The sequence below is a fragment of the Pecten maximus genome, chromosome 3 (assembly GCF_902652985.1).
Source record: "Pecten maximus chromosome 3, xPecMax1.1, whole genome shotgun sequence".
NCBI classification, from domain to species: domain Eukaryota; kingdom Metazoa; phylum Mollusca; class Bivalvia; order Pectinida; family Pectinidae; genus Pecten; species Pecten maximus.
The window spans coordinates 32,543,781-32,557,373 of record NC_047017.1 but is presented as its reverse complement, the minus strand read 5'-3'; the positions used below and the strand labels follow the sequence as shown (position 1 = coordinate 32,557,373).

At 33.6% G+C, this 13,593-nt stretch overlaps 1 protein-coding gene and 1 long non-coding RNA gene across 6 annotated transcripts; one reads left to right on the top strand and one right to left on the bottom strand.

The window, feature by feature from the left end:
• Positions 1 to 47: 47 nt before the first annotated feature.
• LOC117323931 (hydrolethalus syndrome protein 1 homolog) lies at positions 48 to 7,269 on the bottom strand. Of its 2 annotated transcripts, none has more exons than XM_033879469.1 (10): positions 7,178 to 7,269; positions 5,815 to 5,965; positions 5,229 to 5,327; positions 4,895 to 4,968; positions 4,346 to 4,551; positions 3,572 to 3,621; positions 3,391 to 3,479; positions 3,084 to 3,126; positions 1,913 to 2,094; positions 48 to 1,629 (listed from the first exon to the last, which is right to left on the bottom strand). In XM_033879469.1, exons 2-10 carry the CDS (start codon positions 5,921 to 5,923, stop codon positions 1,495 to 1,497), a joined length of 987 nt encoding a protein of 328 aa, XP_033735360.1. In that variant the 5' UTR covers positions 5,924 to 5,965; positions 7,178 to 7,269; the 3' UTR covers positions 48 to 1,494. The 2 variants fall into 2 exon arrangements, with proteins under 2 accessions (XP_033735360.1, XP_033735359.1); XM_033879468.1 differs by having other exon boundaries at positions 7,166 to 7,268.
• Positions 7,270 to 7,288: 19 nt separating this feature from the next.
• On the top strand, positions 7,289 to 13,243 carry LOC117323934. Of its 4 annotated transcripts, none has more exons than XR_004531865.1 (4): positions 7,438 to 7,452; positions 8,525 to 8,569; positions 10,717 to 10,906; positions 12,793 to 13,243. It is a non-coding gene; the product is annotated as an uncharacterized LOC117323934 (long non-coding RNA). The 4 variants fall into 4 exon arrangements; XR_004531867.1 differs by lacking the exon at positions 7,438 to 7,452 and adding an exon at positions 7,694 to 7,708; XR_004531864.1 differs by lacking the exon at positions 8,525 to 8,569 and having other exon boundaries at positions 7,289 to 7,452; positions 12,793 to 13,241.
• Positions 13,244 to 13,593: the final 350 nt, after the last annotated feature.

Below are 13,593 nucleotides of genomic sequence, written 5' to 3'. Positions count from 1 at the left end.
AAAGAGATACATGTAAGATTTAATAATTAAATCACAGAAAATTTGGCTTATTTACAATATTTTTATTTTTCTTCATAGACATTCTTGTATGTATACATAGTACATTTATTTATTTCACTTTAAAAAATAAATTACATTTAATATTCACAAGTAAAAACAGCAGAAAAATGACATGTAAGTTTTCATTGTATAATAATTATAGATCTGTAACATGATTTACCTAATTTACACATAATACAAGCCTACACTATACATAACCATTATTCTTTATAACTGGTCCAGGAATGCTCTCACACTGGTATTTAGATCAGGTAGGTATCTGACATGGCTGTGATAAGTTCACCTTTATCTAATGGGATGGTCTATATATAACTAGCTACAATAACATTCTGTTCTACATTTCATATACAAAGGTCACATTTCATATACAAAGGTCAATGGTTTCTAATCTCAAAAGAAGAAAGCTAGTCTTTGTCAAATACAAAGCTGCAATGTAATACTGGATGAATTTTTTCTTCCAAAAAGTAAAGATTTATCCTACTACAGCCTTAGGTTCGTCATGTTTTGTCCATATATACAGTCAATTAGGGTTGAAAAGTTAACATCAATTGTTGGATATTGGCTATAATGACATTGTTACTAATAATCTGTCAACATAAGGGATTTGAAACACAGAAAGTAATCTGCTGGTTTAAATGGTCAGAATTGGTTTACGATATATACATATCTACAGTATTTAAACAAAATGTATCTATGCAATCAACACAATCCAACATTATTAACTAGAAAAATTTGTTAAACATCTTGTGTATGCATTTCAGCAGAAGACATGATTGGTAAGAAAAAGATTCTAATAGCCCTGAACAAACCAGTTAATCAATGGCTTGAACCCTGTGATCCAAGGCTGGAATTGAATCCTGCATCAACTGCTAACATCCAACACTGTACAGAGTACAACATTGGACAGTTCGGACCTCGCACTTCTATAGAATTCATTACACACACCCAACACTGTACAGAGTACAGCATCGGACCTAGTACTTCTATAGAATGCACTACACACATCCAGCACTGTACAGGGTACAACATTGGACAGTTCGGACCTCGCACTTCTATAGAATACCTTACACCCTTCCAACACAGTACATAGTAAATCATCGGACCTAGCACTTCTATAGAATACATTACACACATCCAAATCTGGCATAGAGTTGAATGGTTCAGATCTAACAATCCTATAGAATATATCATTGGCTCACATCTTACAATGGAACTCTATCAATCCTACCAAATACATTGATGGCTAACATCCAAAAGCGACGTGGAATACACACTGAATGGTTCAGATATCACAACTTTAACATCTACCAATCAGGTGTTAGAACCATGAGAGGTGATGACACGGGTGATCACTTGTCCGAGTCTGCTATTATGTGTGTTTGGCATCATGACACATGACCTATGAAAATGAGCTTAATACAACTTGATAAGTTGTCAATATTCATGATAGAACCCATGAGGTGGCATCTGCCCTTGAGCAATGTCCATACGTATCTGCCACCTCAAATCTCGTCTCTTTTTGTCTGTAGGTACCACATACTTGTTAGGCACAAACACTCTTTGGGATTTCTGAAAAATAGTCCAATAAATCAATGATATTTCAACAAGTTTTTCTTTATAGAATTTCAATAAGTTTTGACATTCAATCTGCTATTTTGAGGTTTTAGCAACATTACATATACAAAGCTCAATTATCTGCAGTACATTTGACACCATAGTTACTTAACAGATTGAAATAAATGTGTATGACATGATAAAACTCTCCTGTATGACAGAATATGGATTAGTACTGTATCGGACACAATGTTGTGTAACTTTAAATTTTGAGGGTGTAGTTTCTACAGTAACTAACCTTCTCTAACACCTGATCCTGGTTAAGCATGTGTTCTCGGATGTTCCAGCGCAGATTTTTATGTACCTTCTCACCAGGAGCCTTCTGGTGAGACCAGCTTTGTTGGAACTGCTGATACCGTGCCACGGGATCCGACTTACGGAGATTCTTTGTGTGAGGATGTTTAGCTGACCTAAGGATAACTGATAAAAAATAAAACAAATCTTTTTCTTTAAAGATAATATATTTCAGATGCTTTGTCAAATGTCATTAATGATGAGATGAGAGAAGACCTATGTTCAGTTTACCTAGATTCAGTTAGTTTAAATCATAAATTTCCAGTTAGTCAAAATGGAAATGATATAAAGTTGTATGAGTTCAATTCAGGAAAGGAGACTAACTCCTGATTTACTAGTACATGTATTCCTCAAACTGTAAGAAAATTAAACATTGACATTACAGGGAAAGGTGAGGTTAAAGCATGCCACCTAACCATTCATATAGAGATGCAGCAAGTCTTTTTTCAATGCAAGATAATAGTAGTAAAGAAATATGGCACTTTTTTATATTTCTATCGTTGAGGCCTCATGATCAGTCAATATTGGTTATTTTCATTCAAAGTGCCATAACTCTTAATTACGCATTGGTATCAACACCACAGCACAGAATGCTCAAGGTATATGACCCCATGCCATTTAAATTGCATCATACTCCATGTTATTCACAGAAACATCATTAACACTGCATCTTTGATATAACATCATATTGCATTGTTGTGCAGCCTGAGGGAATGTGCCTGACAAATCTTATTGGCTGAAATTACATGATGTCAGAGAACACTTGCACAATGTTTTATCAATGCCGCAGAGCAATTTGATATTTGAGGGAATAACACATGATCAGATATAAACCAATTGACATCTGATACAAAATGTAAGGGCAATAAAACAGTATACAACATTCACTGGTGCTAATTGTTCCTGTCCTCAATATTCTTATTGAAATATATCAGGTTTGCAAGAAATTACTCAGACATATTCAATATGAGATGTAATGTTTCCCTGACACAAGCTGTAGTTTGTACCCAGCAGCTGTTTAAAAAGTATGATGGAGTTAAATCAAACTGCCCATGATCACAGATGTTACTGGACAGCTTTACTGGAGATTGTGTTGGTAAATAATGGCACTGTACCTGAGGCTGGACGCTGGTCATCAGCAGACAATCTGTACGGAGGCTGCAAATGTGATCATACAAATGTTGAATATTAGCAACTGCAAAATGCTACAAGTAACTTTTTTACCAACATAAAATCACTGGAACCAAGTTCCCAAACCATCAGGACTGATAACACCAACAGAAAAGTACTGTTTTATCTTTGTTTCTGCCTCTTTAAAAAAATAATACATAAATTCAAGATTGGGGGTACACAATAGAACCAAAACCTTAAAACGTACATGTACATGAGGTTATCAAAGTTTTATGGGCAACATACACTCACCACTTCTCTTGAGGATTGAGGTCGTCGAGATGTTCGGTCATCATCAATGCCAAGGTCCCGCAGTCTCTCATCCAGGTCAAGTATACTACCTGAAAAAATTCATAACAATTTAATTCCACAAAAAACAATATAATTGCGTTTTCCCCAAAACATCTCAAATGAATTGATGATTTTAACTCACCTATATCACTCATTGACTCGTCTATCACTTTAGAACCATCATCTTTTTTCCTGCAAGGAATGAAATTCATGATTATTACTGAAAGGTATAACAAATTATTGCTTATAGCAAAGTCCTACCTGTATCTCCAAGCAGGAATTTGTCACATCAACTTAATACTCCTTCATGACAAGGAAATGCCCAGTGTTCCCTTGGCATTTATCATAATAAAATTAAGTATAAAATCCCTGGTATACACAGGTAAAAATGCAATGTACTCAATCATTATCTTCTTTTACCATCCAAAGTCGGAATTTCAAATTTAAGTGAAGTAAAAAGCAATAACTTCCAATCCAATTACAGTTAGACTTGTGCTCCTCTACGACAATAAACTGCAATACAGTCTAATTTCAGTTAGATTGAATTTACTTTTTACTGGTTTTCATTGTGTGTGAACAAAATCCTTTTGAAATGCATTATATTGTGTAATTCCTAACTTTATATATATGACAAGAATTGAATATGTAACATTTTGGAAAGTAACATCTTACTCAACTGATTTTCAGTGACAACATCAGATATACTTGGCATATTCAGAGTACTTTGAACATGTACAACCGAACGATGAATAAAGATCAGGCCAAGCTTATGGGATGATGTTGATGCATTGGTCCAAAGACAACTTCAGAATTAACTACACCTGTATGTCAAGGTTTGTTTGTGCATTTACCTATGAACTTGACCCTGATGTTCCACTCTGACAATAAGATGATTACAGTGTTTTGAAGTCGTTACCTTAACACTTTACGTTTGACCATTCTGCGCTCAGTATCCGTGTCTGATACATCATCCCTATGCTGGAGGTGTGAGGTATCTGTTGTTGAGTCATACATGGAAAAGTTCCCACCTATATGTTTTGGGGCTGGACCAAGAGGTTTCCTCAGGATTGGGTCAGTCCCAAGGTCATACCTGTTCTCCTTACCTCTTTGGTGATTGGGTATCTATGTTTGGAAATAATTGAAAATTATCCATATTGTAGAAATATGTCAGTTATCAACTGAATTATTATATTAAATATCTCTCAAACTTGATGCTTTTGTGTTCTTCATCTAACAAAATCTAATACTTCTTATTTAAAACTCTTCAAATCTTGACCACAAAACTATCTCGACCACAAAACATAAAAAATTCTATCAATATACTTGGAATATAACGCCTACGCAATAGCCCTTACACTTCACATTATGTTGTAACATATAACAATCCATCTGTAGGTACTTTATACTCTAAAACACCTGGAGTTAGAACTACTATTATACTACATGTTGTGAAGGTTTTACTCACCCTCCAGGAATCTTGTGTTGTAGGTCTTTGTTGTGACTCTTCTAAAGGACTCCTATTATAGCCGTGTGGAAAACCTGTTCAAAGCAGAGTGTATCTTATCACTATAGGTAAAAACAATGTGAAAATTATCTCATAAAGCACTGATTCAATAGAATAGCTATAAATAAACTAGGAACAAAACATCCTTTTTATCTAAACCTTTGACTTTAAAACATTATCTACATTGTTACAGAAACCTTTGTTACAACTCTAAATAAACATTTGCTTTTACTTAACGTATATTAAATAAGGAAACAATGAGATTATTCAGTTTTACCAGAGCAGCGTTACTTACCATTGGTTGAAGCTGATTCGTCCGGAGCATGATGTGATAGGATACTGTTGTTTTGTGAACTTTCTTTGCTGTACTCATGCTGAATTAACACTTTAAGATCTACAATATTCAACCATAAATATGTAATTTTTGTGTGCTTCAGAAATAGCGATAGTGAAGGCCTTTTCTGGTAAAATTTTGTGGGCAGTGAAAAGTTGATCTGAATTCAATCTGATGGGGGTTTTTTTTGTGGAAAGAAGATGTGGTTACATCTCATGGTACAAATATCATATAACAGATAATGTGACTTTGTGATTGTGCCTCGATAAATGGTGGATTGTATTGAAAACAAACTTCTTTGTCTGTACTGTCACTATTACCTCATTGACTCAGTAAAATGAAGTTATTGCCAGTATTAGACAATGCAAGTAACTATATATACATGTATATGTATTTTTATCCATTTTTCATTCATCAATACCAAACATTTTGTGTATTACTTACTATCCATCTTTTATTATCAACTCTTTTGTAGACTTCACTTTGTTGGACAAACCAGAAAGATAATGGTTTCTTTATCTATTGGAAAGGAAATGGCAATATTCACCTTTCTTAAATTCTTTCAATCTGGTGTCAGGCACATTGTTGTATCCTAGTTTTGATAATTCATATCTGATCTCATCATCAGTGAAATCAGCTTCATCTTCCAAATCCATCTTATCTCAAGAATGGTTTCTTTTGCAAAACCTTGCAACAATCTACAAAATATCAAATATAATATTTCAACAAGAGATCTCAGATGGATATTGGCACAAAGGCTACCAATATATGACCTTCACTTAGTCTAGTTCTTAAGAAACTATAATTATATCAAAACTCACTTTTCTAGTCCCTTAATATCCTTTAATCATTATCCTTTGTTTAATCTATTGACCATTTTGTAATAGATACAATATTTTCGTACAGTTTCATGAACAGTCCCTAAATTGACCATGCAAAAACTTAGTAGCTGGGACAGAGTGTATCTACTGACACCTTGACATTATCATATGTAATAATGAAATACTTAATAGATCCAGATATTCATAGATGCTATAGAAAACCTGATCGGTCTATATAAAATATCTTGGTGTTGGCCTGATTGGCTATGAAAAGTTTGAGTCCTGACATACATCATGTTAACAACATTCCTATATTTTCTGACAAACCATCACATGAGATTACTTATAACTTACAATCAAGATGTTTTTTTTTTTTTTTTTTTTTTACAGAGAACAGTGCATTATTGCATTGACTTCAAATATTTGAGTGAGTATGAACTGGATGATGCAAGCATTTGCATGACACATTACAGTTATGCTACTTTTCAACAATATGTCATGTGTTTACAAAATGTGTATATGGAAAAATGACTTGGGCCATGGGATTTCAATTTTCTGAAGACCAATTGTCTAAGGAATTTTACTAAATACTTGCATACACTACCAAATGATGTCAAGAGAATTCCACTATTTTATATAGTAGATTACTCTTGTCTTACACCAGACATACACTAATTTGTAATTTAATTGTAATTTATATATATAGGTATTCCTGGCCACTTGTTATCATATAACTATAAGACTAGACATGTCCCTGTGCATGACATGTACAATCAGCTGACAATTGCAATCAGAGTGCGCATGGTGTTTGCGATAGTTCTCGCCACGCATCCTATAGAATGAATGACTTTAACCATAAAGATAATAACATAATGAAAAATAAATAAATTCAAATACGCGAGCCGTTTATCGATAAACAGGAAAATGGTATCCACACGGCGGACAAGTTCAAACACGATCAACTTTTTTATCGTGTATTTCACATGAATATGATATAATAAAACCACATAAATCAATGCTCACATAATAACTGTTTGTAAAAGAAAAAAATCCAATACGTTTCATATTAACCATCACCTTTTTAGATACCTAAAGTGTGTTATATGTATGTTTCGGCACTGTCAGTTTCAAATGTTGTCCTCCATTCTTGTAAACAGTCTTTGTGTGTGTGGTAAGGGGCTCATCGACCAGGACATCTCAGTTGAATTCATTTATGTTACATTACCAATAACGAAAATATAAATATTGTTTTAAATACATTTTATTGAAAAGGGTCAAATTGTAAAATCAAACCTTTATATTTGCAATGATACAAGAATCTAAAGGGAAATAACTCGTGCACTACTTCCGGCCAATGGAGAAAGGTATATTTATTTTCCTTCTGAGCTTATTAGAACTAAATCTACACCAGTTTTCTAGATTGTTTTTACACAAAAGAAAAGAATAATAACCTTACTTAATATTTTATATTACTTAAATTATCATAAATGGTAGTCTGGTATGTGCGGTATCGTTTAACGCTTGCATAACACAGCTTTTGAAGTGACCTTGAGAGAGCTCTGTAAATCTTAAACAAACCGATAACTGGTTGAAGATCTTGTGCAAGTTTTCGACAATCACGTATGTTTAAATATCAATGTCTTAACTAGAGTATTTTATAAAAAAAACTTATTGCCGGTGTTGTAGTTTTATACTTATATACTTTTGAATCACTCTACCACAATTAGTGACTTTTAAGACTTGAAACAGTATTTACTGTGAGCGGTTATATAATATTAGGACCGCATTGCAGAACATAAATTTGATGAAATCATAATTAAATAATCCTCCTTAAATAGATAAGATAAGTTTATTTCTGGTTCAGGACATTTTATAGTCCTCTTTCCCAGACTCCAAAAATATATATAAAGTACTGTATATTATATACATATATATACTACATAACACATATCAAAAACATGTACACAAATACATTAATGGACTTAAAAATCACACAATACTAGTACATAATCAGGTTGGAGAAATCTTCCATTTTCAGCTATATAACTGATTTATAGCTAAACATAGTTACTACTGATAGATGAATTCAGCTACTTCGTGAAAGTTGTTTAAATACTGTGTCAGGAAGGGTGGCATACCCAACCATTTTGCGGCGCACGTGTGACTTTGTGTATTTGACACGTCAACAGGTCAATTGTTTTGAAGTAGCTGAATCCAACTATCGATAGTAGCTATGTTTAGCTAGAGTAGCTGAAATCAGCTATATAGCTGAAAATGGCAGATTTCCCACCTGATAATATAATATGCAACATAAATAATCTAATATGTACACGTGATATTTGAAGTAAGATATTGTTCAATTTTGTTATATATCACTAATTTATACTGTTCACATTAATTGTAAGTTATGTGTTGATTTTCCCAAAATCTATCCAGTCTATTTTTGGGGCAGATACCACATCTTCTAGTAGAGAATTCCAAGTAAGTGCTGCTTTCACAGTAAGTGATGTAGCTCTTTGTTGAAACAGTTTTTTAATGTCCTCTTGCATTTTGCACTATGTTTGGTGGACACATGCGTACATATGACCACAGTTTTATGGAGGTACAACATTCCTTCTTCTGAAGTCCACTTATCATTTTGTAAACTTCAATCATGTCTCCTTGTATGGACCTAAATGATAACATATTATAGGTAATTTCAATTTCTTTAACCTTTTGTCATAAGATAAATTTTGTTGTCCAAGTAGGCATCTCCTTGCTCTGCGTTGAACATTTTAAGTTAAATCTATGTGCTTGTAAACGTTTGTATGAGTATGATTACCAGACTGTGCTCATGTAATCAAGATGAGATTGGGCAAGATATTTGTAAAGTAATATAAATAATTTTATATCCATAGACTGAAAAGTTCTTTGTAACATTCAAAACATTTCGTTGGTTTTTTCTAACTTTGTCACAGATGTGATTTTCAAAATTTGCGTCAGAATCAGAAGTGACTCCATGTATCTGTATCATTTGCTGGATATTGCAATTGTGTATCATTAAGGTTATGAATACATGGCCTGGCCATGTCACTTATGTCTGCAAACCTTCTTATGTGCATGCATTTATATGTTTTTATGCTTGCACTATCCAGGGGTCGAAATTGACTTTTTTCATCTCCAGCAATTCATTCCGAGTGCCTTAAATTTCCACTAGCAAAATGCAATTTGGAACAAGCAAACTGTATAGCAGTGTTTTCATTAATTTTAATACATGTACATGTACATATAAAGTAGAGAAAATACAGGAATCATAGTACCACTTATTGGAAAGATTTCATTTGTCATAAAATCATAATTTCTTATGTTGGTATCTATTTTCCACTTATCGCATATGAACAGATTGTCGGGGGAGACATACACACACAAAATGTGTGTAGACAAAATTTTAACTAGCATTTCCTGCAATTTAACTGGCATTTTTCTAGTTGAATTTAAGAGTTTATTTCAAACCCTTATACCCTGCTATTTGATCTGATAAATCCCATCATTTGAGAGGTATAATTTAATGGAACTGGAACATATCCTCTGATCTATTACAAAGGACAATTAGCAGGTTTTTTCACATGTAAACTTCATCATAATCACAATCAGCTTATATATTGAAAATGTATTCATCAAAAGTGGCTTGTCCTTATGAAATGTAGACACAGCAGTCAATGAGTTCACATCAACCATGGCATGTGCTGTTCTGGACAGCGTTACGTTTTGATTTTTGAAAGAGAGGTTTTTCCATTTGCTTTAAACTTTAATAGATCAGTAAATTTTAATTTCTTAAGTGAATTTTGAAAATTATAAAGAGCTGAGTTTAATTCAATATTCCAATAATCTTGTCCAGAAATCTCTATCAGTTGTAAGATATATTACAGCTGTGTTAAATGTTACAAAACTTATAACATTTACTCTTCATCTAGTTCAGTATTTTAAACTTGTCTGCATCAATATCCTACTCTCAAAATGTTTGACAAATCTCTTTAGAACTCTGTTAGGTTCAAACAATAATGATGTAGTTGCAAATTGAATGTGCTTTCCTGTACAGCATTTCATTTTCATGAATCGAAGTCAATGTCTGAAGGTCTTTTTACTTAAATCTCTCTGAAACTTGCATTGGTAGAGTTTAATTTATATAAATTACCTACCAGGGGTATAGTTGTGCTTTCCAGAGCAGCATTTTGGTTGCACAGATTTTGATAGTTATACTGTCACTTTTTAATGTGCAGTCAGCAGATTCAGGGAATGAGAGATAATTTTAATGCTATGATAGTTTCTGGTCTGGACCAACCTCAGGGCCTGAGGGACAGGTTTGTTTTTATTATGAAACTCAAACTGGTTGGAATTATGAATACATGAGAAAATGATCAGATGACCCATGGTATTGCTATGATATGAGCATTTCAAAAAAATGAACCCCTAGGTGCTGAGGGATGACCCAAAGGAGTCCCTCCTCAGAGAATGTATTTATGTACTTTGTCAATCTGTACCTTATATGAAAGGTAATAACAATTTACATTGTCTGAATCGAAAGAAAAAATATGTTGTGTTCTTTCATATAAAAACATGTCAGTGATGAGATATTCCAATTTTTGCAGATCAATGGCCCAAGCTATTCTGAAGACAGTCCGACCATATTTTGCTACAATTCTGTACCCAACTGTTGTCCTAGCCTTTATCACGTGGGATCTGAATCGCACAAGGATTTTTAAAGCCAAGAAGTTAGCTGCAGCCAAAACAAAGTAGCTCGAGAAATTAGTGTGATTAACATCTTATCACTTCAACAAGGTATGTAGATGATCAGATCATCTGTGCCAATATAAGGCAAGTTTTGATATAGTGTAGCTTACCACGTGCACCAAGGTCTTCCGTATAGATATGAAAAATCATTGGGCAGGTTTAGGATAAAATAATACAAGCTAAGTTAACCTCTGTACAGATGCCTAGTGACTTTCTTGGTAGGAACGTGGCTAAACTCTTTAAAATAACAACTTTAGCTGTTGCATCATATCAAGCAAAATGTTTTGCAGCAACTTCTTATTCTCTTGAACAAAAATTGACATGGGTAACACTATATGCCCACATAACAAAGGGTATAACAAAGGGGTTAGTCAACTTCCCCTGAACTACTGGACCGGTTTTAACTAAGTTGTAATGCAGTTACTTATATTAGACAATATAGACCTAAAGGAAAACTTCTTTGGGACTATCCCCTCAAACAATCAGTTGGGTATAGATTACTGTATCTCTCGTGTCAAATATAGTCAAGTGATATGAATTAGTATGGTCTATACATGTGCTTGGCTTACAAACTGTACATTTGATTAAGAAATTGAATGCATTACCTACACACATACATATTTATAGCTAATACAAATTTTCATTCCAAGGCTATCTGTTTTCAACAATAAAATTGTATTTGTCAAGATAGCTGATCATGAGGTAATATCAGAATATTATGTTTCATGGAATGGAGTTATTGTAGGGCAGGTGATGCAGAACAATTATTAATTACATTTTCTATTTAGAAACTTGTGTTCGTCTAATTGCCTTTTGATTAGCTCTGTACAGAAAGCTTGTTTAATACTGACATGTGCAATAGGATTGATTTGTGTCAAATATTTTGTACCTGAAATTGATTTAAATTTTCTGACATTTTATAAAGGTATGTTTTGGTTGTGGTCGTATGAGTCAAAGGTCAATCAAGTTCAAAAATTGTGTATCCTAACTGGTAAGCAATTGTGACATAAAATGAAATTGTTAAAAGGATAAAAGTCAATCGGTCAAAGGTCACTGTCTTAGTAAGTGGTCAAGGTCAAATTTTGTATTTGTAATTTACATTTTGACATTAAAATAAACAATGGTCAAGGTCATAGTGTGAAAGGTTAGGATGGCTTTACTTGATTTCAATCCAAAATCCAGGAGCATCATAATTGTGGCTCCTTTGTGGTGAGAAGCTTGAGGGATATCACTCATCATATTACATAGGCACACCTACAGCGAGGCCCTTGCTGACCCAAGTCACTAGAACGAACTAACCACTGCCTCCACCTCCTCCTCTGTCTAGCTCATAGACATTCATTTAATACATCATATTACCTGTATATCATCAATTAATTGCAGTGCAGACCATCTTCATATGGTTCCTTATATTCCTGTTTAGTTTCATTTTCATGTCATCATTTAAAAAAAAAAAAAAAAAAAAAAACCACATCTATACACATGGTCCCTAACATAAACATATATAGTATCAGTAAAAGATTATATGTTCACAAGTTTAGGAGAGCATGCGTTATCCAGGTAAGATTTTTCTATGTACCGACGGACAAACTAGCCGATTCAAATATATCCCTCTCTAACGTTGTGGGGTGTAATAAAACGACTCTTATGGGTTTTATCATCATGATAGAAAAGTAGATGGCTGAAGAATCAAACTATTTACAGGTTCATAAAGAGTTTGTTTTTTCAGTTTATTGTTATCTATTTTTCATCATAATGATATTAAACTATACATAACCCAGATTATGAGTAGCTTTATCAGAACACTGACCTAAAAATATAAGTCAGCAAGGGCTCCTGAGGAGCAACTGATTTAATATTTTTCGAAGAATATAAAACTTGCATTAAGAAATAAAATGGTAAAATAAATATTTTTTTAAACTTCTTTTTTGAAGATGACTGCTGGGGCTGTTACGAAAACTCGCAGCGTGATGCTGAACCCACGCTTCTTCAAGTACTACGTACACCTTGGAAGCATAACAACCCTGTTCTTTATCGGATGTCAGCTGGACAATTGGTTGATTAATAAGGAAATGTCAATGTTCAGGAACAAATCTGGATGTTTCCCAGCACGAGATCTTGGTCCTGGTAACAAAAGATGGTGATTGAGAGAATGGCAAACCTTGCTGTATGTGTGTGTACATTTTCAATTTTCTTGTGATGTACAGAAATTAGATTTGATAAGTTAGACATGAATATACTATTCACATGGCCCCAGTGACTAACAGTTAATGTTGAAGTTCCAGCAAAGTTAGCAGTACACAATCTACTGGTAAAGTCAATTGTAAATCTGATAATGGTGGCAGTGTTTCTTTTTGGAAAAATAAAGAATTCTTGAAAAAAACTTATTATTGTTTTATTTATGAATCCTACTAAATTTTTGTACCAGTAGACAATTTGGTGAATTACAACATTATCAGCATGGGATAACAATATGATGGCATGAACATTGGCACTGACTGACCCCCTGGGACTGATTTGATGGGGCCAAATGGTCAAATTTGAATTCTTTTGGCACTGGTCCTCAGTCCCCTAGGGATTGGGACCATATAATTAATTATTTTGGCTGACCTTTGGCCATGGAAGTTTTCTGCAAAATTTCAATGAAATTGGCTCAGTGGTTTCCGAGAGGTCAAATTTTTTTATGAATGGATAAAGAAGGACAAAGGCGATTATAATAGGTCACTTGAGACTAT

Excerpts from the sequence above, each read along its gene's own strand:
- LOC117323931 (XM_033879469.1), bottom strand. The coding sequence starts at position 5,923 with ATGGATTTGGAAGATGAAGCTGATTTCACTGATGATGAGATCAGATAT. Across the intron at positions 5,328-5,814 it reads ATTGAAAGAATTTAAGAAAG|ATCTTAAAGTGTTAATTCAG; the intron begins GTGAATATTGCC and ends TGAATATTGTAG. Across the intron at positions 4,552-4,894 it reads CAACACAAGATTCCTGGAGG|ATACCCAATCACCAAAGAGG; the intron begins GTGAGTAAAACC and ends TTCCAAACATAG.